The sequence below is a fragment of the Anabrus simplex genome, chromosome 1, assembly GCF_040414725.1.
Source record: "Anabrus simplex isolate iqAnaSimp1 chromosome 1, ASM4041472v1, whole genome shotgun sequence".
NCBI classification, from domain to species: domain Eukaryota; kingdom Metazoa; phylum Arthropoda; class Insecta; order Orthoptera; family Tettigoniidae; genus Anabrus; species Anabrus simplex.
This window is the reverse complement of record NC_090265.1, coordinates 1,805,885,763-1,805,912,259: the sequence shown is the minus strand read 5'-3', so window position 1 is coordinate 1,805,912,259 and position 26,497 is coordinate 1,805,885,763. Positions and strand designations below refer to the sequence as shown.

General features: G+C 39.2%; 1 protein-coding gene across 2 annotated transcripts in view; it reads right to left on the bottom strand.

The window, feature by feature from the left end:
* Arp2 (Actin-related protein 2) overlaps nucleotides 1-26,497 on the bottom strand; it is a 205,273-nt gene that overhangs the window by 59,413 nt on the left and 119,363 nt on the right. For both annotated transcript variants that reach the window (XM_067138557.2, XM_067138558.2), the window contains 2 exons: nucleotides 2,359-2,568; nucleotides 924-1,073 (listed from right to left, as the gene is read on the bottom strand). In XM_067138557.2, coding sequence (XP_066994658.1) covers nucleotides 924-1,073; nucleotides 2,359-2,568 — 360 coding nt within the window. The remainder of the gene's footprint in view (nucleotides 1-923; nucleotides 1,074-2,358; nucleotides 2,569-26,497) is intronic.

The following is a 26,497-nucleotide window of genomic DNA, read 5'->3' as shown; positions in this document are numbered from 1 at the left end:
CACTCGTGGTGTTCCTCACACAGTGGTACTAATCATGGTCAACACTCGTGGTGTTCCTCACACAGTGGTACTAATCATGGTCAACACTCGTGGTGTTCCTCACACAGTGGTACTAATCATGGTCAACACTTGTGGTGTTCCTCACATAGTGGTACTAATCATGGTCAACACTTGCGGTGTTCCTCACATAGTGGTACTAATCATGGTCAACACTTGTGGTGTTCCCCCTATAGTGGTACTAATCATGGTCAACACTCGTGGTGTTTCTCACACAGTGGTACTAATCATAGTCAACACTCGTGGTGTTCCTCACACAGTGGTACTAATCAGTCCCATGGTGTTCAGATAGTGATACTGCTCATACGTAACGCAGACCCATTCTGAACAGAGTGGATTCGACTCGTTCCAGAGCAGCGTACGGCACCTTTCCTCACACGGGCATTAGTCCGCGCAGCCGAGTGCCGCCCCCCTCCCCACCTCTGTGGGATATACACGATGTTACTAACCACAGGCAACGCCCAGACCCGTGGTGTTCCTCACGTAATGGTACTAATCAGAAGCATTCTCATGGTTCTAATTTCATCATCCCTTGGTCGTACCTTTTAGTTGCCTCTTACGACAGACAGGGGATACCGTGGGGGTATTCGTCTGCGTCTTCCACCACAAAGGGACTGTTTTTTATCCCGCAATGCCACCTGCCTATAGCGCACCAAGATAGTTTTAGACGCACACCATCTTAGCTTACTATCAGTGTTCATCTTGCCGGCCAGATTACAACTCTATTTAAATACCTTGTACTGGTATACCCAATGAAACAGTATTAACTACAGTATGTTGTTACATCAGACTCGTGGTTATGTACTACTATCAAAATGTAAGATAAAATTAAGATGTACATATACATTAATATCAACAATAAATACCGTATAGGGTTCCACCAGAACAGTTGTTTCCAAGGCCAGCTTCTGCTCAGTCTCGATGTTATAGCCTATGTAACAGAGCTTCTCTTTCATTATCCTCACAGTTTCAAAGTCAGCTGAGTGGTTGAATGCATAACCTCTCAGAAGAAGAAGCTGAAACAAAAACCATCCAAGTACTAGTGACTTTAATTTCAACAAACAGTAAGAAGACTCACCAACACCATGCACCAATCTCCAGACATAATGGAGGATAGTCTTCAGGAGACCCCAATTCTGAATATTTTGTACAAGAGTTTTTCTTTCTCTCTACTGATTGCCATGTCTAAAAATTCGATTTTCCCACTTGTTTCTGGAACCAGTACAGTACCGCAAAAGGCAATGTCACCATAACATGATGTAACGGAACAGCCAGCTCATTAAACAAACCCTAAATAATTTCCATAAAGAATTATTTAAAACATGACGATGATGATGATTACAGACATTGAGCGAGTGGCTGCAGGGTGCCACCATGAATCACAACAGAACAGTCAATTACGTAACTTCCTTATGGCAGATTCTCCATTTTTTAAAACAAAAACCAGCAGAGTACTACTGTGAAACTACAATCATGATTTTAATTTCAACAAACAGTAAGCTGACGTAGCTATCACTTTGCATTCAAACCCCACTGTCAGCAGCCCTGGAGATGGTTTTCCACGATTTCCCATTTTCACCCCAGGCAAATGATAGAGCTGTATGGCTGCTTGTAGCCCTTTCCCATCCCATCACTGCATATCTGTGTCGGTGCGATGTAACTAGTCAATGACCGACCTCTTGGTGGACGAGGAAGCACACTTCATTAAGGTAAGTTCTAACATTCAAATACGGTATTAGAAGGATATAAACAGAATTTAAAGACAAATGTTTTATATTCACTACTTCCTTCAAGAAGAAAACCTAGCATTCTGTTTTAATGTTATCTCTATACTGATAATCTGTTAATAAATGTTCCCTGTTTCAGGTCTTTCCTAAATTTATTTTACAGTGAATTATTTTGACACACTGAAAAACCTCACTGTTAACTGTCAAAATGGCATCCATTATAGTAATAAAAACTTAAGAAAAACACATCTCTAATCATCATCAGTCCCATGCACTGACCTATCTGTCTCAAGGGTCTCCGTCTAAGGCAATCAATTCAGCTATTTTCCACAGATCTCCAACAAAATAACTCTGGTCCAGTTGTTTTCAAGATCAACTTCAGCTACTGAATTTGTCAATACTTTCTGAAGCATACAGCTGGAGTTTCAATTTTATTACAAATAATCTGAAATTTAAGAAGACAGAACACCGCCATCTTCTTTCATAACTTCAACAGTTGTGAAATCATGACAGGATCCAAGTTCAAAAAGTGTTGAATTTATACAAAAGTTAAACGTGCATGACAATTGCTCACCTTGATGAGATATCTAGTGATATCTCGGCCAGCAATATCCAATCTTCTTGTGAGATGTGGCAAAGCAAACTCTTCGTACACAGGGCAGATGTGAGTTACACCATCTCCAGAATCTACGACTACTCCACTCAATAAACCTTGTGCGTATAAAGTGAGGACAGCCTGGATCGCAATGTAGGCACCAGCAAATTGGTACTTCTCGAACATCACCTACAAATAATGGTAAATTATTCACTATAACTAAACTTAGGAATTAACACTTTAACAAGATTAATTTCATACTAACATTTAATTGTTAAAAATAATCATCCTGAACTTTTTTCTTTTTACAATTTGCACCAACACAGATAAGTCTTATGGTGATTATGTGATAGGAAGGGTACAGCCTCAGCATTTGCCTGATGTGAAAATGGGAACCCACAGAAAACCATCTTCAGGGCTGTTGGTAGTGGGGTTTGAATCCAATATCTCCCAAATGCAAGCTTACAGCTGCACGCCCCTAACCACACAGCCAACTCATCCAGTCATTCCTACAAAAACAAGTGTTCATGTTTCATCTTGCTTAGGCAGCCAGAACAGAGCCGGGTAGGATGTGCCTCCCCTGGTATGCTTCTTTTCCCCCTAGGGTCTGTAACATGCTCCCCTACGTCAACTGCTCTACTTCTGCTCTTACCTCTGCGTGTGTTCTGTTCGCTCACTCAGCCCGCTGTGTGCTTCACAACTGCTCGCCCTCCGTTCCCTCCCCTCTGCCGCTGCTTGTCTGCGTCACCTTGCGTTCTGGTACTTTCTGGACTCTACTTTTACGATATAAAAGGCTCGCTCTGGCCTCGAACAGGCAGTCGGACTTTTTTGCAACGAACTGTGTGGATGGAGGAGTCCGTCATTCGCATATACGGCTGGTCCGTATGCGATGTTTTACTTTGTCTGCAACTCAAGATCTGAACCTACGACCGCTGGCCGGGTGAGCGATATTAATCTCTTTGTGCTTTCTACTTCTCAATTCTGGAAAACTATTTGCTTTCTCTAATATGTCATTCCAGCTGAAAATGTAACACTACTCTTGTTGTGGCTACAAGACAACATTATATATTCATTATATTCATTATATATTCATTCTCAAGTTCATATTTGAATTTTCCTAATTTTATTCTCCATCTAAAAATTGGTAACTAACTTGGTGAACAGACGCAAGAACTGACAGTCGTATCTGTGACATACTTGGAACTCTCTTCTACGCCTCGTTTTTGGGAGTGAGTCATATTCTTTGACAATCAACTGTCTATGCGACATATATTTAAACTGTGTCTCTCATCGGCACTTGTAATTTGGTGAATTATTTCATTCCACTATGGACCTCGTGTTCACGGCCTAGTTATTATACGGAGCTGTGATATACCACGATTATATGAGACTGGAATTCTACTATATTTGTATTAAATTAATAAAAACTTTGTATCTCGTGGACTCTGATAAATTGTGCCTTAGCACCTTGAACTCTTAGCCTACTGGTCATCTACTCTGTCTATACAAGGAGAAGTGAACCTTTCGTTACATAGTTATACTGTGTGTTATTATTTCTTAGAGTATAATTGCACCGCGTTCAGCTACACGTACTCTTACACCATCTATGAGACTATATTGGCTACTACAGTGTGTGTTTTGACAGCGTCCACCAAGGCGAGTATCCGGGTTATTCCGTGTCACTCCTACCGGGGAACTTGGAAGCGAGTTATTCTGCGCTTGAAGGTTTAGTGAGCAGACGCCGTCTTGAACACGGCTTACGTTCCCGCTGGAAAAAAAGTGCATTCGCAGAGTGGTATCGGGTGATGCCCTTATCCCTTCCCATCTGGGGAATTATATTTTTGTTTAGGTGTAAATTTGTTCTACAGTACTTATTGTGTAAATATGTAGTTATAACAATGTGAATATCTTAAGTTTATTTTTTACTGGTGAGTTGTAGTGATTGTTGGAACACTGTTGCCTAACCTAGGCATATATGGATTAAGGTATGTACGCCGTTATCATTTCCTTGAGCTCAAATTTTTGTGTAAGTATTATATGATCGTGCGTGTGTCCTTTGTGATTTTAAAATATATCTTACTTTGGTGGTAAGGTGTCATGTTTCAGTGTGTTCTGTGTTTGTAACGTAGTTTGCCATTATTGCCTAGGTAATTTCTAAATTCTCCTCCGCCTTTATTGAAAAGTTGATTTTCCCTTGGGTTTAATTGTTTCTGTATTTTGCAAGCGATTATGGCCTTTGTTTGTTGTGTGTGCCGTTCCTTTGGTGAATACTTTTAAAATTTTGCTGTCGTGGTGCGTGTGATTTTGTCGTTATTCTCATTAAAAAATTTGGTATATCTTTCTGTGTGTTTTGGCATTTCATTTGCCCGTGTTCGAACTAACACTACGCTTATACTAGATTCTAAAATTTTTTAAAAGTTCATTATTATTATTATTATTATTATTATTATTATTATTATTTTCGTCAATTTAAAAAAAATCTTTTCTCTCTCTCTCTTGGAATATTTATTAGAGTTTAGTTAGTTAATTTTCATCGCTATTGCGGATTTTAAATGAGATCCATGTTCTAATTATTTTGTAAACCCGAATTTACGTTAACGTTTGTCAACAATGACATTGTAACGTTCATTTTAATCGAGGGCTTAGACAACCCGAGTGCGAAAGATATGGAGCCTGGCCCTTACCTTATCGCTCCTGATTATTATTGTTGTTTTATCTCTTCGTGCCTGACGGTTACGTAACTTATTATTGTCATTATTGGGGATATTGTGAATTGTCGTCGGTGCGATATGTGCATCTTGTGGATTGCTCCGTGAATTTTATTATGACTGTTTCCTTCTGAACCTGTGATTTTTTTTTTTTTTGGTCTCGGTGACGTTATGTGAACTGCAAATTATGTGTCGGTATTTTAATTTATTGTCTTTCCTTAACATGACGCTGTGGTCTTAAATTTTGTTTTATCTGGGTTGTATTTTTATTTTCTGGGCGTGTCTGCTGTGGGGACATTATGTCTGTATTTGCTGTGTTCTGTGTTAATTGTGATACGTCGGGTTTCTTAATTAATATGTCGTTTGGTGGGATCTTATTTTCCATTGGGGTGCTGTCAAAAGCTCTCGATTTACATCCAAATGCTTCCCTTTTCTGTATTAAATTTTAAATTAATTTAATATTAACATACTTCAGACATGGGTCTATTAATAATAATTATTAAGTTGAGCTGATGCATCAGTATGTATATATTTTTTTTGGGGGGGGGAATAGAAAGGTACTATTTATTAGGAATTTTATTTTATTTACATGAATTTTCATTTTACTTCTTATGCTGTGTATTTTTTTTGCAAGTTTAATTATTACTCTGAGTTATTTAATTTTTTCAAAATTGATGTATAATGGGAAGCATTATTTATTAATTATATTTTTATTTTTATTTTATGAAAATTTTGGTGACATTTTGATGTTGTATAGCCTTGTAGTTCCTTGATTCCCTCCTATCCCCTTCCATTCTGGGTTGGTTCCAGTACTCTTCCTTGTGTTTGTTTTGAATTATTGCTCTTTATATTTTTCTTGTGTGCACACGTCCCTATGTCGCACATTATTTTGTTCAATTGTTTGGGGCGTTGCACCCTCACTGAACATAATTAAGTTTACTTAAATAACAGATATCAGTTTGTCTCAATTAAAAATAGGTATTCCACTTAGAAGAAAGTTACAACTGGTGTGCCACAGGGCTCTGTCCTCGGTCCATTTTTATTCACTCTGGCAGTCAATGATTTACCGCAAAATGTCAAATGTCATGCTCTTATATCGTATGCAGATGATACAACGTTAATTACAAAACACCGAGCATCTCCAGTTTGAATCAGATGTCACAGGAAGCTCTTGCAAGCGCAATGCATTGGTTTTCATCCAATAGGCTGTTGTGCAATCAGGATAAAACTCAAATTTCTCACACTAGGATTATCCAAAGATATTGAAAGTCAGTCAGTCAAACTTTTGGGTTTTCATATTGGTGCCAAATTGAACTGGGAAACACACATTGATCATGTTTGTAAAAAAATATCACGAGTGGCCTATTTGATATGGAAATTGAGGGATTTAGTTAGCAGTGACTACCTAAGGATGGCATATTTTGGTCTCTTCCAGTCGCACATTACTTATGGACTGTTACTATGGGGGCATTCTTCTTATGTATATAATATTCTTCTAATACAGAAAAAGGTTGTCTGAACAATGTGTAGGGCTGGTGCAATTGACCATTGTCAACCTCTCTTCATTAAGCTTAAAATACTGAGTTATAAATTTGTATATTTATATATCTTTGACTTATGTTAAAAACAACACAAATGAATTCAGTACTAGGGAAAACATTCACCTTCATGATACTCGGGGCAAAGCAGACATTGACATCCCAATTCACAGACTGTCAAAAACTGCTCACTCACATAAAATCAGTTGTTTAAGATTATTTAATAAATTACCACATTCTGCACGGCCCACTCCTTTAAGTAATTTTAAAAGAAAAATGTATGATTGGTTGATACAAAATCCATTTTTTAATACCTCTGAATTCTTAGAAATGCCTAATGTTAGTATTATGTTTTAATAAAAGGTGTATATTCATTTAGCCTTAGTAATATTAAGTACTAAATTATTATCAATTGACGAAGCCTATTTCATTGTATATGGTCAATGGCAAATAAAGATTATTGATTCTTGATGGCTGTGGTGCAGCGGACTGAGTCTGCAGCAGCAATTCGGACAGCAGTTGACATCACAGTGATGCAATGAACTGTTCAAAATCGGTTACTTGAAGGACAGCTCGAGCCAGGTGCCCTGTGGCGTGCATTCTACTTACTCCACACCACCACCGTCTGAGACTTTAGTGGTGTCAAGCGAGAGCTCACTGGAGGATGGACTGTAGGTCCATTGTGTTTTCCGATGAAAGTAGATTCTGCCTTGGTGCCAGTAACGACCATGTGTTGGTTAGGAGGAGGCCAGGCGAGCACCTGCATTTCACCTGTCTGCGGTATTACTGGACCTACACCGGAAGTTCTGGTGTGAGAAGCAATTTCCTATGACAGTAGGAGAACTTTCGTGGTTATTTCACACACCCTGAGTGCAGATGTATATGTCCATCTGGTGATTCGACGTTGTGCTGGTATTCATGAACAGCATTCCCAGGAGGGGCAGGGTTTTCCATGCCACTGTTGTAACTCAACGCGCTCTACTATGTGCCGACATGTTGCCTTGGGCTGCTCAATCCTGTCCCTAATTGGATGAGAACTCCAGCGTCATCCACAACTGGCATTATCCATCCCTGTGTTGACTGAGCAAGTGCAATAGGCATGGAACTCCATCGCACAAGCTAACATCCGGCACCTGTACGACACAATTTGTGTACGTCTGCATGCCTGCATTCAACAGTAAGGCGATTACACCAGTTATTAATGGAGCAGTATGGCACATATGCGATGGCTTTTCTCGCGCGGATATTAAGCTGTAGTCTTGTACGTTTAATCAATCAAATATGTTACCAAAATTTCCATATTCTATATTCCTTATTTCATGGTGTTTGGATATTTTTTATTAAAAGTTAGCAAAATGATGCAGACAATTGTTATTAATAAAATGTTTTAAGGTATATACAGCATTAGGGTTTTCTTAACATAATAATTTTGACAGACTTAAAAAGTTATACATTTACTAAATTGAAACTGGGAAAAAATGGCTTCACTCTAGTTCTCTAGCCTCTGTGGGAGTAGAACTGAAGCACTACAGACCTGATATTTGCTGTCAGAGAAGCACTGGGAATATGGTAAGAACTTAGTGATGGTTTTTATGGAAATCGAGAAGGCCTACGATAGTGTGCCAAGAGAGAGAATCTGGGAATGCTTAGAAGATATGGGCGTGCCAAACTTCCTTATTGATAAAGTAAAGACGCTCTATCAAAAGTTCTTAAGCTGTGTCCAGTAAGAGATGGAAGATCAGATTGGTTTGAAACCCAGCAGGGAAGTGCCTTGTCATCACTCCTGCTCCGGATCACAAAATCCATTAGAAACATTGCAAAGAGCCTAACACACTAATATTTGCAGATGATGTTCCAATCTAAAGAGAAAAGGAAGCAGAAGAACAGAAGCAGCAAGTTTAAGGATGTGGACTAAACATCAGTAAAACAAAAACTGTTGAAATGACTATAAACATGACAGGCACAGATTCAAACACTTTCCTGGAGGGAACTCTATTGCAGTCTAACTCCAAATACCTTGGAAGTATCATTTCAAAGGATAACACAGTAAGCCACTAGGAATCAGAAAGCTTCTCCATTTTATTTTCAAGTGAGAAATCTACTCTGGGATGATAAAACACACCAGAAAGCAAACCTGACCATGTTTCATACCTACTTCATTCTAATTCTCACCCATGGACTCAAAACATGTACCCTGCATAACAAGGCAAATAGTAAAATCCAGTCAAATGAAATGAAATTCATTAGAACCACTGCCATCTCAATCTCTATATACTGCCTGCTCTATACGATGCGGTTAACATGTAGCTCAGCGTGAGCTCTCAGTATCATAAACCTCCACTAGGGGAGCCAGCTACCGCACCCAGCTCATCTCTGTACCCACGTTATTGTCGAGTTCCTGCACGTTTAGTTCCAGTGTTTGTGTGTGTGTGTGTTTCTGGCTGTAAAATGGTGAATTGTTGTGTTCCTCTCTGTAAATCAAAGCAAGGGAATCCAAATTCTTCAGGTGTGAGGTTTAACGAAATCCCCTCAAGTAAAGAACTTCGGAGAAAGTGGCTTAACACTATATCAAGGTAAGGATCAAACAAGGGTAGTGAATGGATTCCATCCGATTATTCTCGTGTTTGTGGCCTGCATTACAGAGAAAACTGTAAGAGAAAGATACTGAAGCCAAATGTTGTACCTAGCCAGTTTACGAATTATCCCCATTACCTTCAAACGAGAAAAATAGCTCCACGAAAGACCAGAAAGCGACAAGATATTTCTTCGGAACAAATCTGTGAGGAAAAAATGCTTTTCAACCGCCGGAAATACCTTGGATATCGAACACGAAATTCATGTGAACAATGCTGTCTCAATCCAAGTGAATATCCAAACGTGTGATCGAGAATTCTGAGATTGCGAGAAAAACTGATGAAGAAGGATAGTGAACTTAAACGACTGCAGAGGAAATTCAAAGACAACCCAGAAATTGATCATCTGAAGAGAATAAAGGAAGCAGCTAAAGATAATGATAAAAAGGCAGTTTTTCTTTTAGATCAAATCAATAATTTCCGCAGGACAAAACCTGTGTGGTCAGAACAAACCATAAGGTACTGTGCGGCGTGGAGAATAGTATCCCCAAAAGGTTACGAATATAGTCTAGTGTCCGCTCCATCACTAAGTACTCTGGACCGGTACATAGGAAATGTTGAATGTGGTGTCGGGATTTTGCAGTTAGTGAAGGAAATATGAATAAGAATATGAAACTCTCCAACTAACAGAAAGGATCGTAACAGTGATTGCCGATGAAATGACTATTAAGGAACGGCTCCTCTACGACCGAACCAGTGACAAGTTCATAGGCGTGGTCAATGCTGATGGTGTATACGGCACAGGTATTGGAAAATCTCCAGCTCTTGCGAATAAACTGTTGTGTTTTCTTGTAAACGGACTTTCAAAAAAGTTCACTGTTCTTGGTGCTTACTTCCTTATTAAAGGCTTACAATGCTCTGATCTATTCCGTTTGGTCCAGAAAGTGATTAACGCACTTGAAGAAACAGGTTTTTATGTGCTTAGATTAGTGACGTCTATGTCTAAACTTTTTGGAGACGGAACACAGAGAACCTGTATAACTCATCCTTGTGATCCCAGTCATAAACTTTTTTTCAGTTTTGACTATTGCCATTTGATAAAAAATGTGAGGTCTCAGTTTCTAGACAGAGAAATGACAGACGGCAATGGCATCATAACATCCAAAAACGTGAAAGAAGTTTATCGCCTCCAGAGACTGTCAAGCCTGTTTGGTATTTGACGAGAAAACACATTGAACTGAGTAATTTGGAAAAGATGAATGTTCTTTCTGCTGTACAGTGGTTACTGCTAATATTTGCTACATGAAAGATGATGCTCATTTAAATACAAGTTTAGACATGGAATTGATAGTGCACTTTATGGAATCAATTTACAAATTTTTCACATTTTCAGTGACAGAACTCAGCACATTTGGCAAAATAATCCAGACTGTATGCATTTCTATTCACCAACAGATAAAACACTACAATGGCTGAATAATGATTTCATCGAGCACATTAAAACAATCCAATTGGAATTAAAATGTGCAAAGCTGAAGGGTCTATCTAACTAATGAGACGACAGATGCTCTCTTGCTAACTGTAAAATCAACAGTGGAATGGCCTAGGAATGGGAAGGAAGCGGCCGTGGCCTCATATAATGTGCAGCCCCAGTATTTCCCTGGTGTGAAAATGGGTTTTCAGGGCTGCCGACAGTGAGGTTCAAACCCTTTATCTCCCGGATGCGAGATCACAGCTGAGCGCTCCTAACCGCATGGCTAACTCACCCGGTCTTTCCTGTCCCATCGTCGCCATAAGACCTGCCTGTGTCGGTGCGACGTAAAGCAAATAGCAAAAAAACAAAAAAACAAAAAAAACAAAAAAAAAACCAGTGGATTGTGCAACTTATCTGTTACAGAATGGGTTCTTTTATGTTCTCACTAGAAGATTTTCTGGGGATGCAGTAGAAGCTCTGTTTACTGCAGTGAGATTAGATGGTGAATCTAATGACATGACGGAAGCATGCACTGCAGTATGTGCTATAAAACGTATCCTTAAATCTGGGCTTATGATATCTTCCCGTAGTGTGAATGTTGCTATTGCAGACGCTAGTGCCTGCGGTGAAACCTTGACGACTGAATACTTCAATCAACCTCCAAGACGAAATTGCTCTTCCCAATGATGTCACCGTCCTTCTGTAAAAAATTTGTGTGTCAGATGCTACGGTAGAAATAAATTTATAAACAGCCTCCCAAGCTTTGGTCTGTGGGTATTTAGTGCATGTGGTTGAAGAAAGGCTAGGATGTGATGTGTGTAAGCAATATAACCACGCCTGTCTCATCATCAGCGCTATTGCAGGTCATTCGAAATCAAGACAGGGGAGACCTTCGATACCCTAAACAGTGTTTTGTGGGACTTGTAAAGTGTTTGCAAGACTTTGAAGGTTCTGTTCCGTATTTAAAAAATCAAGTCCTGTTTTGAAAACAATACAAGATATTGTAATATCATCCCTCTCACAGTGCGCTTTGTTGCGTTCCAGGTCACGAGCAAATGGTCAGCGAAATCGTGATAGAAAAATTTGTACGTCCACTGCTAGTAAACATTGGCAAGAAAAGGACTAAAAAGGTGCCCCGTTTACTCGTGTCATTCCAAGCCCCTGTCGAGAAATATTCTGAAATTGTGATGCACCAAGCAGCAGTGGGGTGATCCTTACATACCTACTGTAATTGGTAATATATTTTATATATTTTATATTTCTTTATCTTAAATCAGGTTCAAAAGTGAAATGTTAGTTTATGTATGTGCATTATCTTCTCAATTAGTAGCATGTTAAGGATTATTTCTAATTTCATATTGGTCTTACGGACAAACTCTCATGCAACTAACATACGTTCTGGGTGCGCTAAGTGCTGCCATCTGCAATGTCGCAGCACAGAGCAGGCAGTATATAGGGATTGAGATGGCGCTGATTAGAACAATTAACCAAAAGACTAGGACAGACAAGATTAGAAATGAAGCAAACAGGAAGGAAGCTGGCATCAATATACCTGTTACCGAGCTTTTAAAAAGACGCAGACTACAATGGTTTGGGCATGTTATGAGGATGGACAGAACGAGAACAGCAGAGAAGTGAAAGGGGAGAGGCCAGTTGGGAAGTGGGAGCACATAGAGGAACAGAAGTGGCGAGCGCTTGTACATCACACCCAGGAAAATGGAGCTAGAAAATGATGTGGAAGAGATTAGTTCTATACATATAAAGATGTGTACCATTCAGAAGCAAGATGGCTTAACCAGGAAATCTTTTTAACACAGTTCTTTAGCTTTCAAAGGGAAATAGCCGCATTTTTGTAGGGTGAAGTTCATAATGCTAATCTAACAGATCTTACAACTGTGAGGGAAGAACAGCAATGTTGTTCAACTTCACAGTTCCCTTAAATCTTTTCAGATGCAACTCTGTGTGAGGACACAGCTTTGTAACATGAACATTTCCCTTCACTGTGGGGAAATTCACACACTGCAACCTGTATTGCACATTGTTGTGGTGAACGACAGAACATCGTCGGCTATCCGAGTATATTGACCAGTTCAACTCAGTTTATGGATGTGTTTACGATGATTAAACAGACCAATCCTGGCATAAAGCCTACGCCGACACAAGTCACACCGAACGGATGGAGGAAGGCGGGCTTGTATTTGACGGAGTTTTCTTGCTTGTCGCTTGGCCTCTTGATGTCTACGACGTTCTCTTTCAAACAAGTTTGACAGTGGTGGATGTAGTGTTCCGCCACAGTGAGCGGTCTACAGCACATTCTTCCCATGTCTGTATACCTATACCAGTTGTCTTCATGATGTGTTTCAGCTGGTCCTTAAAATGCGCAAGAGGGGCTCCATGAGGTCTACTGCCGGAGCAAAGTTCACCATAAAGAATTTGGCAGGGAAGCGGGCATCACCCACGCGGTGAACATGTCCTAACCATCTCACCTGATGACCGATGACTGTTGCCTCAATGTTATTTAGCTGCGCTTTGTTGAGAAATGCCATGTTGGTCACATAGTCTTCCCATGTAATATTCAAGATGAATCTCATTTTCTGTTGGTGGAGGCGCTCAAGTTTTTTGATATCACGGCGATAGTGTGTCCAAGTTTCACAGCCATATAACAGCTTTGTACAACATGAGTTTGGTATGCAGTTTTAGGTCGTTATTCATGAAGACTCTGTGCATTAACCGTCTGAACGCTGCATGAGCAGCACCAATTCTTTTATCAATGTCTTGTTCGCAGGTACACCGTTTAGACAAGATGCTTCCAAGATATGAAAAGTGATCAACCTGTCCGGTGTTGTGTCTAAGATGGAGATACTGAACTCAGGAAGAGTTAATCCTGGGGCAGACTGTGCAAGTACCTTTGTTTTTTTCACATTAATGGCAAGACCAAAGCGATCACAAGTAGTTGACTGACTGTTGTAGTTCTGCAGGTGTTACAGCAGAAGTTGCGGTGTCATTGGCATACTGCAGTTCTGTCACCCGGGTAACCAGAGTAGTCTTTGTGAACGAAGTCTTGCCAGATTGAAAAGGCCTCCATCAAAATGAATTCCTTTTTTTTGCTAGTGGCTTTATGTTGCACCAACACAGATAGGTCTTATGGTGATGATGGGATAGGAAAGGCCTAGAAGTTGGAAGGAAGCGGCCGTGGCCTTAATTAAAGTACAGCCCTAGCATTTGCCTGGTGTGGAGATGGGAAAGCATGGAAAACTATCTTCAGGGCTGCCGACAGTGGGATTCAAACCCACGCTCACAGCCGCGCACCTCTAACTGCACGGCCAACTCGCCCGGTAAAACGAAATTTAATCTCAATGCCTAAGTTGTTTGCAGATGATTCATACAGCATGATAGCCATGTACAATGCAAAGAGTGTAGGAGCAAGCACACAGTCTTGTTTCAATCCATGAGTGATTGGGACCGAATCTGATACCGAGTTACCACAAGTAACCTGTCCAGACATGCCATCATGAAGAGCTTTAACCAATTCCACATAACGTTCAGGACATCCAAAATGTCTCAATACTTTCCACATAGCAGATCTTGGTACTGAATCAAAGGCTTTTTCCAGATCATAGAAAACTAAATACGGAGGCTGCTGCTGTTCTCTGCATTTTTTTCTGGAGTTGTCTAGAACAGAAGATCATATCTGTTGTGCCTCTGGAGGTAAATGAAATAGCGTATGGCTTTTAGAGCCGGGAGTGTCCAAGGACAAGTTCGGCTCACGAGACGCAGGTCTTTTGATCTGACGCCCGTAGGGGACCTGCACGTCGTAATGAAGATGAAATGATGAAGATGACACATACACCCTGCCCCCATTCCAGCAAAATTAACCAATTATGGTTAAAATTCCCGACCCTGCCGGGAATCGAACCCGGGACCCCTGTGACCAAAGGCCAGCACGCTAACCATTTAGCCATGGAGCCGGACGCCTCTGGAGGTTCGGAAACCACATTGAGACTCAGGCAAAATCCTCTCTGAGATAACTCGTTGCCGGTTTAATAGAATTCTTGCGAGAATTTTACCTGCAATTGACAAAAGCGATATACCACAGTAGTTCCAACATACACTACGATCTTCTTTCTTGAAGATAGTCATGATGGTAGCATTCTTCAAGTCGTCAGGTACTTCGAATTTCCCAAATCGGGAGGATGAGTGTGAAAAGTCTAGTCGTCTTCAAGCGTATACCTCCATTTTGTATCAGTTCCAGAGGGATGTTATGAGGACCAGGAGCCTTCCTTGGATTTAGTTGATTGAGTGCTTTGGTGAAGTCTCTGTATGTAGGTGGAACTACCATCCATGGTGAGGGACATTACGAAGAAAGTCCTCAGCAACATTGGAGACACGATTTAGAAGCACAGAGAAATGTTCCTTCCAATGCTCTAAAATTTCTCCATTATCAGTTAAAATGATGGAGTTGTCAGCAGTCTTCAATGACCCAGATGAAGATCGAATTGGACCATATATCTCCTTTATGCCAGCATAGAAGTTTTGCAGGTCACGGGTATCAGATGGTCTTTGCAGTTCTTCAGCTTTTTTGTTGCCACCAGTTATTCTTAATTTCCCTAATTTGTGCCTGACATTTTCCTTTAAGTTCCAAGAAATGTGATTTCTTCACAATGGAAGGTGGATCTTGAAGATAGGATAGCTGGGCTTCCCGTTTGGCATTGATCAAACACTTAATTTCTTTATTATTTTCATCAAACCAGTCCTGTTTCTATTTCCTTACAAAATCAATTGTTTCCTCAGCTGACTCGGTGATGACCTTCTGAAGTGTGGGCCATTTCTGATTTGTACTATCACTGCTGACTGGATGACTAGCCAGTTTGTTTGAGATGGCATTTCTGTAATCTGTAGCAATGGATTCAATTTGAAGTTTAAGAGTATCAAATTTCTTTCTGGGCAGGTTGTGGATGGATCCTTTTGGTTTGTAACAGATTGAGATTCTCGACCAGCAAAAAAGGAGCTTATGATCTGTCCAGCAGTCATCGACATTTCTTGCGGTCCTTGTAACAAGGCCATCTTTTTTTAATCATATTGCCTGGTGATGACATAATCAAGGATGTGCCAGTGCTTTGAGTGAGGATGCATCCAAGTGGTCTAGTAGCGATTAGGCAGGCAGAACTGAGTATTAGTAATGAAGAGTTCATGTTCAGCACATAAACCAAGGAGTAGCAGACCATTGGCATTACAGTTGCCAAGTCCATGTTTTCCCATCACACTGCCCCATAACTGGTGATCTTTACCAACTCTGGCATTGAAATTGCCAAGTAGTAAGGGTTTGTCTCTTGGTGGTACTTTGGTGATGGTAATGCTCAGCAGGTTGTAGAATTGGTCTTTAGCTTCTACATCAGCATCCAAAGTGGGAGCACATGTGGAGATCAGCGTCATAGATTTGGCTCCAGAGAGTGGGATTCGGAGAGCCATAATTCTTTCACTGACAGCGGTTGGAATTAACTGATAATCGTTCACCAATGTGGTCTTCACAGCGAATCCCACACCATGAATGCAGTATTCTCCCTCATCTTTCCCCTTCCAGAAGGTTGTGTAGCCTAAGCTGAACTCTGCAAGTTTACATTCGCTGGACAGTCTGGTTTCACTTAAGGCAGCAACATCAATGTTCATTCGTCCTAGGTCATGGGTGACAAGCGCTGTTCTTCTGTCAGGTCTGTTATTGTCTTTCAAATCAAGTAGGGTTCGAACACTCCATGTTCCTACAATCAAAGTTTTGGTAATCTTCGTTTTTCGACCACATAAGGGGTGACCCGCTGGGTGCGGCCTCCCAGCTGACTGAGAAGTCACTGGGTCTCAGAAAGATGACCATTACAAATCTGCTGCCAATGTGCAGGTCCGAACTAGAGGCTTCCAGTTTCACCTGAAAACCTGCCTCCACCAATCTTATCCCAACATCGTTGAACTTGAGTTGAAGGGCGTGACATCGGGAAAAACTGCCACAAGCGGGATTTTGTTTAAGGTGGATCGCAGCTTGCAAGGAAGTAACCCACACACTATGATCTCGGAACTATACCCTGCAGCACAAATGAAATGCTTCATGCATTTTCTAGTACCACGACTGCAACAGACCGCTGCACACTCGAAATACCATTGAGTTGCACCTTCACAGCCAGTCCGTCTGGCATGACCTCATCCGTCTCCACGACCAATGAGAACCACAAAAAGGAGGTTCCTCCGTCCGTTTTGCTGTTGGGCCAAGGACACAGATGATTGGTTCCAGCGTCATTTCCCACACTGAGGGGACCATTACCCCACCCGCAGGGGCTCATCTGCCCGAAGACGTTGGCCTCTATGGGGGGGGGGGGGGGTCGAGTTATTTACTGCCACTCGACACTTGGTGTTAGCTGTTTTTACAACTGGTTGCCAAGCCAGCTAACCCTCCTCCTTTCCCATTCTGGACTTGGGACCGGACAATGGTGGAGTTGAATTATGGTCTGCTTTTGTCAGCATAGGGAGTTGGGATTTTCACTTAGGTACTGTATATGCATTATATTTTCAACATTGCAGTGGTTACAACCGAGTCTAGTATACGCTACTGCGTTTCATTACTAGCATCCACCATCTGAGAATTTTACCAACTCAGACCTGTAACTAAGATCTGGCGCCCTCTTTCTATTGTTCGCTTCTTGACACCTTGTTTCCGTACGGCTTCCCATACTTTGTTTCTGCACGCACACGCACACACACACACACACAAAATCCAAGAAGGCCATCAGAAGATCTTTACCCCACTCATAATGATGCTCTTGTGTTTTCTCACTGCAAATATAAGGTCTACTGTGGACCTTCCTGATCCTTCTCTTTTCTCCCACCTTCTTTCTGATTCTATTCTCCAGAATCTGCTCAAACACCTTTGCACGGTGACATATCAATGTTTTCAAAACCTTTCCAATTCCCCTTCTTCCAGTCTTCCTCTCCTTCCATAGTACTTTCCTGCTGCCTTCACCATCTCAATACACACTTCATCTAAAGCTGGGGCTTTCCCTATCTTGTCCAGTACTACCTCCACTTCTCGCTTTTTTTTTCCCTTCATGTTTCTTCTTTCTGCCATGCTTATACTTTCCTCACCAATGCATCCTTCTGGGTTCAGTAAATCTTCAAAATACTCCTCTCACATTCCTTTAAGTTTCTTTTTTCCTGCACTTCATTTCCATTTTTTATCTATCATTATAACACCTTCCTTTATGCCTTTCCTCTTACTCTTCACTATTCCATACAGTACTTTTTTATTTCCTTTGCTATTTTCTTCCATCATGATATAAATGCTATATTGAAATGTTTAATAAAGCTTAAGTCAGAACAAATTATGAAGTATGTTCAATGGTCCAGGATATTATCAACTGTGAAGTCTGAGAATATGAATGTGTGTCAAGACACAAAACAGCTTACTTGCCTACGACACTACTTTTCCTTATTTTCAACGTCAAAAATAGGGGGAAATGTTATGTAATATAGGTTAGGTTTAACTTTTAGCATTATTTAAATCTACGTTTTATTTATGCAAAAAATTATTAGCAGATTTTATATCATCTCTCTTCTGCAACTGCGTGAAATACTACATATAATGTTTATAACTTTTGTCTCTGCTTATGCCGATACATGGCTGCACTTTGTATTTAAGATTCTCACAAATTCAACATTTAGGATGTTCCCTTGCCCTGAGGGTCATGGATTTTGGAAGCTTGAAGGGCACTGTAGCCAAGGCCAATGCACAGGTGGGCTTTACCGTTATCTGAAATCTTGCAATTGCTGCCTGGTCACATGAAAGATTTTTTAACAAACTCTACCCCCCCACCACCAATAATTTAATAGCTGAAAGTTAAGTGGTGAGTATGTACATGTATACTGTATTTACTCGCGTATTAGACCCCCCTTTTCCCCCCACTTTACAGCCAAAAATAGTAAAGGGGGGTCCAATATGCGACAACCTCAAAATTTTGTGCAGCGAACACATGACTTCTAGGCTATAAAAAGCTATAAATTGTACGTGTAAATATTCTATACTATTATTTAAGAAACTTAAATACATTCTAAGTTATACTGGCTATTTTCGTCGGAAGGCAGCATTTCTAAATGTAAAGAGACAATAAATGGTGAACACGACTTTTAGGCCTACGGTACATATAAAAGTTCGTTTTAGTTACTCATATCACGTCATTCGTTACATCTCATTAATTCCTCTGGTGAGGTTGCCGTCACGAAGGGCATACGGCCGTAAAAACTCGCTACGAAGATTCGTTACATGTTACAAACTTCATATTTGGTCCGTATTGAAAATGTACATCAATTTAAGATTATTAAAATTTTATTAGTCAACCTATTCAATACAAATGATATTTGCAAAGTTAGGACTTACATCCTATTAAACTAAGGTCTAAAGGGACATGTTTCGCCCTTTAAAAGGGCATCATCAGCCTTTTTACACTCATGCTAAAGATAAAAATCAGGATCCTGATTGTCGATATAAGAAAAAAATATAAAATGAGAATAAAAATTAGAATGAATATTATACAATATGTGCAATTATGAGTTCTTAAATGACAATTGACAATTAAAATATCATTTAAAATGTTTGCGAAGAAATGGGAGTTGGAACGATAATTACATTAGCAATCTTAAAATGATCTTATAAAACTGAATAAACTGGGCCTTAACCAAATAAATAATAAGAAAGTCTATGGCTAAAGTTGCCGTATCAAGGTTCATGAAATTCGGCTGGAAGCAACCTGATTTTAAATGTAGAGCAAATGGTTAATAGAATCCAATAGCCACTCAAGACAACATAAAACCTCTCTCGTTGAAAAGTCGTAATGAAACTGTGGTATGGCACATGTAGATTATAAAGTTATGTCCAATCAATCCATTAATCTCATATTTTACGAAGTGAGATCGCGGTCTCAATATTTTTGTTGAAGGAGCTGTGAGAAGTTAACTAATAAGTGCCGCTGTACAGATTTCGTCAGCTCGTATACCGATGGTTAAATGGGAACATTCTTACGTGTTGGCTGTAGTTTTGAATGTGGATTGACTATTGAAGAAATATAGTGCAGAATCTGTAATGAAAAGGAGAATAAACAGGTAAGAAGTTTAGAGGAAAAACGGTTAAATTAGGGGAATTGATATAAATTCAATTACTTACGTTCTCGGTTTTTGAGGTATGAACTAGTTGCCTGTATGGTCTCGGAACGAGTGAGGTTTGAATGGCGTGTGTTGTATCTGTGTGGAACTGAGGGAAGGGGGTGTCATGGATGAACGGAAATAGGCGGAGCGTTGAGCTTGCGCGCTATTGGCTGTTGAAGATGTGGAGTTAGGGAAGAGGAGTGTAATGGAGAAGAGGAGGTGGACGTAGGGTTAAACCTACATGCCGTTGGCTGTGGAACATTAGCAGGGGCGGGGATGGAGGGAGTTACTTTTAAGGGGAAGTGGGAATCTTTATTGGAAGTTAGTTTAAGGTTTTTAAGGATTTTATTTAAATTTGGATTTAAAGATTGTAATAAATTGGGTCAAGTCTCGTGTAGGAGATTTTTTATTTCAACGGGATCATTGAGATTTAGGTCTTTGTTGTAATGTTGATCCAGATATATGTAAATGTTTTCTAATTCGTTCATTAATTTTCCTTTGTCTACTATTTTAATGATTGTTAGGTTCTGTTCGATAGTTGTGAAATGATGACCTGTATCTTTCATATGTGAGCTCATGGCTGAAAATTTATTATGTCTATTGGCATTATAGTGTTCCTGATATCTAGTAAGGAAGCTCCGGCCTGTTTGCCCAATGTATGATTTTTCACATTGCGTGCATTTGAGCCTGTATATGCCTGAGTTTGAGTAAATACTATTGTTCATGTTGAGTGTATTGTGGTTGAAAAACAGGCTGTGATTGGTGTTTGTCGTCTTAAAGGCAATGTTAATGTTTTGTTTCTTCAGAGGGTTTGTTGCTTGGTAAATGCCTGAATTATTGTATGTAAAGGTTTCGAATTTAGATTTTTTAGGTTTTTCAGGGACGAGGTTTGTTGCTAGTTTATATTAGATTTTCTTAATTATTCGGTTGATTATTTCTATTTTAAAGCCATTGAATTTTGCTAAGTTTTTAATATAATGAATTTCTGTTTTTAGATTCTTGGGTGATAATGGGATTTTTAAAGCTCTGTAAATTAAAGTATAGAAAGTAGCTTGTTTGTGGGAGTTGGAGTGTATAGATTAATTTTTGATTGTTATTGGAGTGTGGGTGGGTTTTCTGTAAATTTGGAAATCAAATGTGTTCTTGTCGCGTGTTAGTTAAGTCTAAAAAGTTAATGGATCTGTTGACCTCGTTCTCCTTAGTAAACTTGATATTTTGATCTCGCTTCATACTCTACCTCGTAGAAAAAAAAAAAAAAAAGATAAGGGTATCGTGTTATCATATAATTAAATATTGATACAAAAGAACTTAACGGCTAGTTATTTGTCTCTGTCAGTTCAGCAGTAGGCCTACCACACAATAAACATGATTACTGCTTTCATTTGAATTATCGCGGTGTGCCGCTAACTTCCCTGCCTTCCTTCCGGCATGTCAGCAATTCAAGTGACGTCATCTTCACTTCCATCTCGTCAGTCGCGTCAGCCATGCACTACAATCATGAGCATACGAGGAACCTTTTAAACATAATTTTGTTCCCGACTATAGAGTCTAAACAGTGTGAATCTATTCCCAAATGGTTTCTGGAGAATGTGCCTGATATTCTCTGTTGGTGTATTGCATCCGCTCACCTCCTGAGTCCCAGACTAGCCTTAATCTCAGGGGCGATCAGTTTGTAAAAGATGTTAAATATTTTAATCAATAAAATTAAATTAAAAAATATAGACGCACAAATGAACACAGGGATGAACAGGGCATGCAAATTAAGGTAGGGGGACAGCTCATTCATAGATACTAATTGAAGGACTCCACAAGAGGACTGAGAAGTGACAACTTAAATTCCATGGGCATACTGGACTAATTACAATAAAAGATATGAAAACTGTTTCCTATTGAAATTGCAATAAGGAGCAATTTATTAACTTAATTCGCAAACTGCAAGTGATGACAATTATTACACTTAGAAATTTCCATCCTGAAAAACAATACATAAATTTGGATTCACCTCACTAATCTGGTATTTGGTGAATTCGCCCCATTGGTCACTGGGGATCGAATCCACGTCCGTATGAGTGGAGGTTTCACCGCTGGAAATCTTTTCTCGGAGACGTGGGCACGAGAGTAAATTATTTACCGTCATCTCCATGTTTCGTTGGATATGAGTCACTACCGGGTAATTACATTCTAGTAGGCCAGATTCCCACTGTGGAAATGTTATCGTATCTAAAACGGGAACTAACTGTACGGACAAACTCTAGCCTAATATAACCAGATTTTCAAACATGCCCGTCAACTCAAAGCTTATCTCAATATTTACATTCGTCAATCAGACAAGACGTACGGAAAGGTTCCTTATTATGCTCGCACAAATAGACGTGCCATCCGTGGGTTATTTCACACATACTGCCAACTATCTCCCATGTGAAAAACCAACATTTGGTTCCGACCAATTCGACACGACTGTCCCTATCGTATCTTCCTATGATTATTATATAATTATCATTATTTATCTGATCATTATCATATATTGTGATTACCATTAATTATTTTATTATTATCATTTATTTCAATTATCATCCTATATTGGATTATCATTTATCATCCGGGGTGATTATATGCTAACCTTTGCCGCCGTTTCAAACGAGGGGTCGCGTTTCCTAGTTATTAGTCCACACAAATTAATGATCAGTTTCATAATAAATTATTATTATTATTATTATTATTTTTATTATTATTATTTTCATCAGTGGAGATTATCATTATCGTACCTCTTCAATATATATATATATACACACACATTCGTTTGGCCCCTTAAGGAGCACGTGGAACCATTAAATAGCACTGGTATTCTTCATCTTCTTCTTCTTATCTTCCCAAAACTTCCTCATCCTTTCACTATGGGCCTTCACATGCTACACTGCCAGTAAGTATATTTATGGTTAATGCATAAGCTTTTACAATTTCGGTCTGGTCTGGCACTAAGCAGTCAATAAATACAAGATTTACTTGGATTATCATTATCATTATTATTATTATTATTATTATTATTATTATTTTGAAAGTTATATATTTTAATTTTCACTCTTTATAATTTAGTCACATATGTTAAATCCCACTATGAACCACCAAGATCCGATTTACATCCGGTATTCGGAACCGCAACCTTCATTTTCATACTGCCGTTAATTTTATGGGAACACCGCTTCCTCCCAAGACAAATCTCAAATCCCATGGCAACTCGCATCTGGAAAAATATACCCAATACCTGCGATTGCTAAATTATTCCTTCCTTTTCATTTGAAGTCCATTTATTCCACTGGAACTCTTCAAACATTTAATTCACTAATTAATCCTCGGTGCGTGGATTCTGCCACTCATTACACCGGAATCGGCATATTATATCGTCTTAGGCCTCAAGATTTATCTATTTCTCCATCAAAATCAGTATGACTCAATTTTCACCTCATGCCGGAGTTTTGTCCCGCACGAATTCCAACATCAAGATTGGGCTCAAACCACTCTGGGCTTTCAACATATTGTGACCATCCTACACACGTGCCTCTATTGCTTCTAAACAAACTTTTATGGTTATTACAGAGTCCAAAAACGTTAAATCAATAATTTATGTAAAGATTAAGTTTACTGCCCGAATTAAAGTCTTCTACGCCACATGTTATCTCCACATTGATTATTACTTTAACCAGCAAAGTCTCAAAAAATTATTATTATTATTATTATTATTATTATTATTATTATTATTATTATTATTATTATTATTATTATTATTATACTTTAACTTGCGAACTCACAAAGCATTATTCTTATTATTATTTCTCATGACCTTCCGTATGCAAACACACAATTTACACACCCTGGCACTTTCATATATCTGGAGATCTGGTAACAAATATGCCTAACTAAGGTACAAATAACACAACCCAGCATTTTCAAACTTTTTTCTTGCGGCAAGAGGTGCGATAGGTGATCTTAACTAATTTTGGGTCGCTGAACATGATCCGCTGTCCCTTTCTACGTATCACGTCACGTTTTCTCGCAATACGTATATCAAAATAAGACACAGACCTGAATATTGGATTTTGGAAATATTTATATTCCTTTGTATTATTATATATATTTTGAAATAGTTGAATATTGTCTTGAATTATTATATACAATGAATAATTATCGAGTATAAAATTAGAATGAAATACTTAGCATTTATTGTAATATAATACTGATTTACACAAATACACATAAACAAAGAACTCTGAGGCAATGAGAGCATTTTATTTTGACAATTAAATGTGATTTACAAGCAAACATTGTAACTTTTATTTAGTATCTTTATGAATTCATAAATGTGAACAAAATAAACTTTAACAGTCCTAGATGTCTCTTTGGAATGAACGCTTAGCTCCCCAGCGTCTGTCTGCATCAAGTTTGTCTTCTCTTTTCAAATACCAACAGCAGTCAGCCATCATTGGTTCATCCCACCTCCCCTGGTATCTTCTTTCTGCCTCCTTGATGTCCTGATGTAACCTCTCTCCCATCTCTTCATGAACAGCCCCAAGATTTTCCGAAAATTGATCGAGATGAGAACGAAGGAAGTGCAGTTTCACACTCATTTGGCGCAACTCTTTCATATCACCCAACATCGTTTTCACAATTGTTTCGTATTGTTCATCCTTTACATTTCCTAGGAACTTCATTATTGAATTCCATACATCAAATTCCACGACATTCATCGTCTGTTCAAAGTTTCTGTCTTTCAGAAGCTTTCTAATTTGTGGTCCATTAAAACTGCCTTCCTTGACTTTTGCATCAGATAAATGTGGAAATTTGTTTGCAATGTACTTGAAACAGGGGCTACTTTTGTCCAAGGCCTTAATGAACTGCTTCATGATTCCCAGTTTGATGTGTAGCAGTGGCAAACTATTTTTTTGTGGATCAACTAATGAAGCAGTTGTAACATTTGTAGCATTTTTCACACCAGGTGTCAAAACTTGTCTCTTGGGCCAGGAAGGTGTAGACCAGTGTTTGTCCCTAGGTCTGCTGTCCCATTCACATTTAGTGTAGCCTGCTTGTTGTCCTAATACAATACCACACACATCCCACCGGTGCTCATGATACTTGATTTTATCTACAGTCTGCATTGTGATATATTGTAATTTTCTTTTAGTGAAACCGAATGTACCACAGGAATCAAAGCTAGAATTTTTCCGTTATGAAGTAGTACAGCCTTTAAGCTCCTCTTGTAGGAATCCACAAACAGCCGATTCACTGTTATCACAAAGCAGCACTGTGCCGCAATGACACATTTTCAGACAGTAAACGGCAAATAACATGAAGACTAGATGTGATACAATAGAACCAATGACATTTCTGAAATCAGGGGACCTTATTTAGTTAAAAATCACGTAACAAATACTTTGCCGCAAAAATTATGCTGGGTAGTGAAATCACCGCAGTGATTGAGAAATCAAAATAAACGGGATTAGCATAAAAGAAAAACCTGACACTTGAAATGAACTTCAATGAAAGTATTTACAAACAGCATGCATTAATTGAAAAATATAACCCATATTTACATTATATACAACAAACAAATAATCAATTAATTAGTCTAACCCATAATTATGTTAATGTAAATTAGTTCGTCCGTCTATCTTAAATAAAGCATGGATTTGGGAAGTGATCCATGCGTTACGTTACCATGACCATGATTAATTTACACTTATCCCATCTTATCGCGATAACATCCTCAAATATATCAATTTTGTGTACTCATTCCTGTGTAGAATTCCACTGTCTCGCGGCGGTTGAGAAGCATCATGGCCCCATATTGGTTTACTCGTTCATCTTGTGGAACTTGATAACACTAACAAAAAAAACCCACTCCTGGGCGATTACCCATTATTAATACCTTGATTATGAATTTACAATGATTTATACAATAAAACACTTATAGGTGCCTAAAGACCCACGACACTTTCACAATTCTTTTCTTCACTTGTGCCCGAACCACAAGCCGTGACACTTTACGATGATGTCGTTTTATTCGACCCGGCGCGTATCGCGGTAGTCAACCGGCACTTCCTGACATGTTCCTAGGCCGCCTACTGATCGCCACACTCCTACAGTTCCCTGCTCCGGATAATTGTTTCACCGTCTATCTTGAACTTATTACTTCAGGCTCCGCACACTGCCTTCATAAAGTACTGTCGGTGTTCCGTTAATTATTTATTTTCAATCATATGAAACCTTCATAAATGTATTAATTTCAACATACAGTTATACTGATTATTAACAATCGATACTATAAATAATCTCACTGTCCGTCTTCACTTTCATAACGACTCACGTACTTTCAGCTCTAACTGACTTAGAATGAGTCCCGTGGTACTGACTTGCAGTGTCAATGTATCAGAGTATCAAACTATTTCAAACAACTGTCTCTTGTGAGGTTCCCCTTCTAGTATTTATGGATAATATGGTTTCCTGGGTCATCCGCAGTTATACCAGAGGGAGGGGGCTTGGTTATCCTAAATCAGCACTTGCAGGTGGATTTGGATCTCTTATTTTAACCCACTTAATAAACTGGTGATACACATTCATGTGTCGTATTCTGATCTCATATCGTTTGAAGATCAC